Source organism: Rhagoletis pomonella, unplaced genomic scaffold (assembly GCF_013731165.1).
Source record: "Rhagoletis pomonella isolate Grant_MI unplaced genomic scaffold, Rhpom_1.0 Rhpom_scaffold_00009, whole genome shotgun sequence".
In the NCBI taxonomy this organism is placed as follows: Eukaryota; Metazoa; Arthropoda; class Insecta; order Diptera; family Tephritidae; genus Rhagoletis; species Rhagoletis pomonella.
The window spans coordinates 508,443-511,945 of NW_023458563.1; the positions used below are offsets into that span (position 1 = coordinate 508,443).

General features: G+C 34.4%; 1 protein-coding gene across 1 annotated transcript; it reads right to left on the reverse strand.

Moving 5' to 3' along the window:
* Nucleotides 1-2,026: 2,026 nt before the first annotated feature.
* LOC118745794 lies at nt 2,027-2,770 on the reverse strand. Its single transcript, XM_036479469.1, has 2 exons — nt 2,542-2,770; nt 2,027-2,490 (listed from the first exon to the last, which is right to left on the reverse strand). Exons 1-2 carry the CDS (start codon nt 2,654-2,656, stop codon nt 2,027-2,029), a joined length of 579 nt encoding a protein of 192 aa, XP_036335362.1. The 5' UTR covers nt 2,657-2,770.
* Nucleotides 2,771-3,503: the final 733 nt, after the last annotated feature.

Below are 3,503 nucleotides of genomic sequence, written 5' to 3' on the forward strand. Positions count from 1 at the left end.
GACCTTATTGAAGTTGTATCGGAAGAATTGCCCCACACCGGCAATGACGAAGTAGAAAATGAAGCACTAGTGCCATCACCCTCCACTCCAGTGCAAGCGAACGCCGAGGCTATAAACACTCCTGTAAAAAGTGTGCGGAAAGGCATATATTCCAGAACGGCACTATCCCAAGTACTTGAAGTCAATTCTAGTTTATTGGAGGTAAGGAAACATCGTAATGAAATGGAGTTAGGCTTGAAGAAGGAGGAGCTGGCTTTAAAAGCCAAAGAAGTGGAACTGAAAGCAGATCAATTTAACTTTGAAAAAGAAAAATTTAAAAGTGATGAGCGACTCAGAATTTTGGAGCTCGAAATGCGAGAAAGAATCGCAATGAAAGAACTGGAAATTAAAAAAGAAATGGAGTTAGAAAAATTAAAATTACAAAAAATGTAAACGAATCAAATTTAAATTTTTTATAATTTCAAAAACTAAAAATTTACATTTAGTATACGACTGTATAGTATAACTAGTATAACTGGGTATTAGTATAACTGGGTACAAAATGTAATACTCAAAAAATTTTAAAAACTGATTAAAAAGTTTACAGTTTTAAGAAAATTTGTAGAATTCTTCTAAATGTCGTACCAAGTTTGGAACTTTCATTTAAATGGTTTCTCCTATAACAACGAATGGTTTAAAAATGCCATATATCAGATTTGGGTTGAAGAAAATTGTTCTAAGACGCGCTTTCTCAGCCGAGAGATTAATGTTCACTCATATTTTATAAAAGTATGGTTCTTATAACAAAAGCCACATAAATCCAAATTTCAATCTTAAATAGTACAAAAATTAAAAGAAATCAACAAAGTTTCATCAAAACTTCAAACTTTTTGATTAGAATTTCTAGAAAATGTTTTGGTATGCACTTTTATAGCCTATTAGTTCTAGTGTAAAGTTTATGAAAAATCTCCTTGATTTTTGATACATTTTTTGCAGATGGTATTGTGCTTTTAGTTCCTTATAAAATATTTTCGAACATACTCAGCAAATTCAAAATTATCAAAAAATCAACAGCATTTTTCAGAAACTTCTAACTTGCACTTCAATTTCAATATTCTAAAATTTAATGGCCTATAGAACTGCATACCAATAAGCTTTCTAGTTGGTTTCTTTGTACAAACTTCGAAGTTTGGACGTACATAGTTTTTGTTATATAACGAGCTATACTTTTATAAAAAGTTAATATATATTAAACAAACAAAGTCAAAACTTTTCAAAATGATTTGCCGCAGTTTTATATTTCACTATACATATATAAGATGTTGAATATTATAGTTTTAAAAACTAAATACTATTTTATAAAGGAGACTGAATTTAATAATTAATTTAGTATAGAAATGTATGTTAATAAGAAAGAAATAAAACTATTCAATTTAATTATCAGTAATTTTGTTGTATTTCTTCACTCATTTATAAAGTTAGCCAATCCAGTCTAGAAACAGAAGAACCCGAAAATTCAGCTGGATAAACAACAGCTTCACACCCTTCGGTTTCTTCACCAACCTGCTGATACGGCTGTATTATGTTGTGGAGAATGCAGCAGGCTAATATCCATTCACAACACCTTTTATGATTATCCGTATCATGTAAACGGAATCGCATCTCCTTTAAACTGTTGAACCGCTCCTTTAGTTTTCCAAAACAGTTTTCCACCCTCACTCTGTATTTGGAAAAGTATTTATTGAATTTGTCTCTTTTGTCCTTTGTTAGCTCAGTACTGTTTTGTCTGAATGGTGTTATCAAGTTGGCACCAACTGGATAAGCAGAATCACCAGCCAGCCACTGTTTCTCCGAAAAGTACCTTGCTGAATTTTTGCAAATAGGTGAGAGGCTGTATATCTTGGCATCGTGAACACTGCCTCGGTGGTCCAAGCTTGCTTGACGAATTTGCAAATTAAAATCGCAAACGACTTGTATTTTAACGGAATACTGCTTTTTTCGGGAAAAATACAGCTCACGGCGCTTCTGCTAGCCTAATTTCAACCCATCAACATAACCAATACGATAGCTTTAATCTCAGTTTCTGACGGAAAAAAAAAAATTTGTGTTTTAAATTAATGAGCGCTTTTATGACACGATATGTTACAATATTTAATGTGCCACCATCACCAACTCCAAACAATGTAGCAATTTTTCGAACGGATGCACTCTCTCCACTTGAACCAAGTCTGAACAGGGCAATCTGCAATTGCCGTTCTATAGACAGCTGAGGAACGCCATTTTTGTTCGAGAAAACCTTGTCGTCCTTGATGAGCGATAAGATGTAGCTGAACTCCTCGATCTCAACACGTAGCATCTGACGACATCTGTTGCTATCGAACTGCCCAAGCACACTTTGCGTCCAATCCTGTGTTTTAGGAACATAAAAATGAGTTGCTCGTCGATTTGTAAGTGTTTCCACAACATTGATGGTAAAGGCCAACATGATGCCCTCCTCATTTTCATCGTCACCTTTGAATAAGCACCATTAGAAACTATTTATAGTATGAAAGCTATTTTTACTTGAATCATCCATTAATAAATCTAGTGCATTTTGGAAGCACAGTCCATTTAACAGTTCTCCTTTTTCACTTGTAATCGGCATATTAGCATCGCATTGACAATTTTCAAAGAGCATTCAAAGCAGAATATGAATTATAAACTAAATTTTCGAATTGACCCAAACAAGAAATGTCTGGCAACAGCAGTAAAGTTTTGCGACGATTTTGCGACGACTGCGAGAAAGGGGTGCTCACAGTTTGATGCTAAAAACGTCTTCAAATGTAGACGTCTACATTTTGAGACACTATTTGGAACGAACTGTGAACACCCCAAGTGTATATTTCTTTTTCAACTCTTGTTTCTTCCACACAGGCAGCTCATCAAATTCCCAAAAAGACATACTGAAGAGAGAGACGAAGTCATCATGTGTTAAGTGCACCTGAGAATAAAAAATCTATACAAGAAGAAATAAATATATTAATTTTGCTGAAGATGCATACATTATTAAAAATGGTTTAATATCAAAATATAACTGAGTTTCAAGCAGAGACCTTTGATGTTCTAACTCTTATTATTTGAGAAATATCGATTAAGTTATTAGTTTTAATTTCTTAAGGCAAAGCAAAGTTAATATGTACTTGTACTTGTGGCCCCGAAAGCGCCCTCCTTTTCAGGAACACGACTGGCTTACAGTGCCCAATAACAATAAGAGACCTAGAAGAAAGGCAATGCGGGTTATCGGACCAAACTTTAACGGTGAAGCTGAGGTTGCTTCACAATTAAAGCGGGTGCATTTATCATCGTTCCTGCTACCTCTAATTGCATTTTTGTCTATGTTAAAAAACATACCGGTATCGGAAAACATAGTCTTGATGCCCCCACGCATCGACTATTTATACATCGAATAGAAAATTTTCGATGCATCGAAGCAAAACATCGATATTTTCGAGGCATCGATGTTTTTTCGGCATACCTAAGTTGTG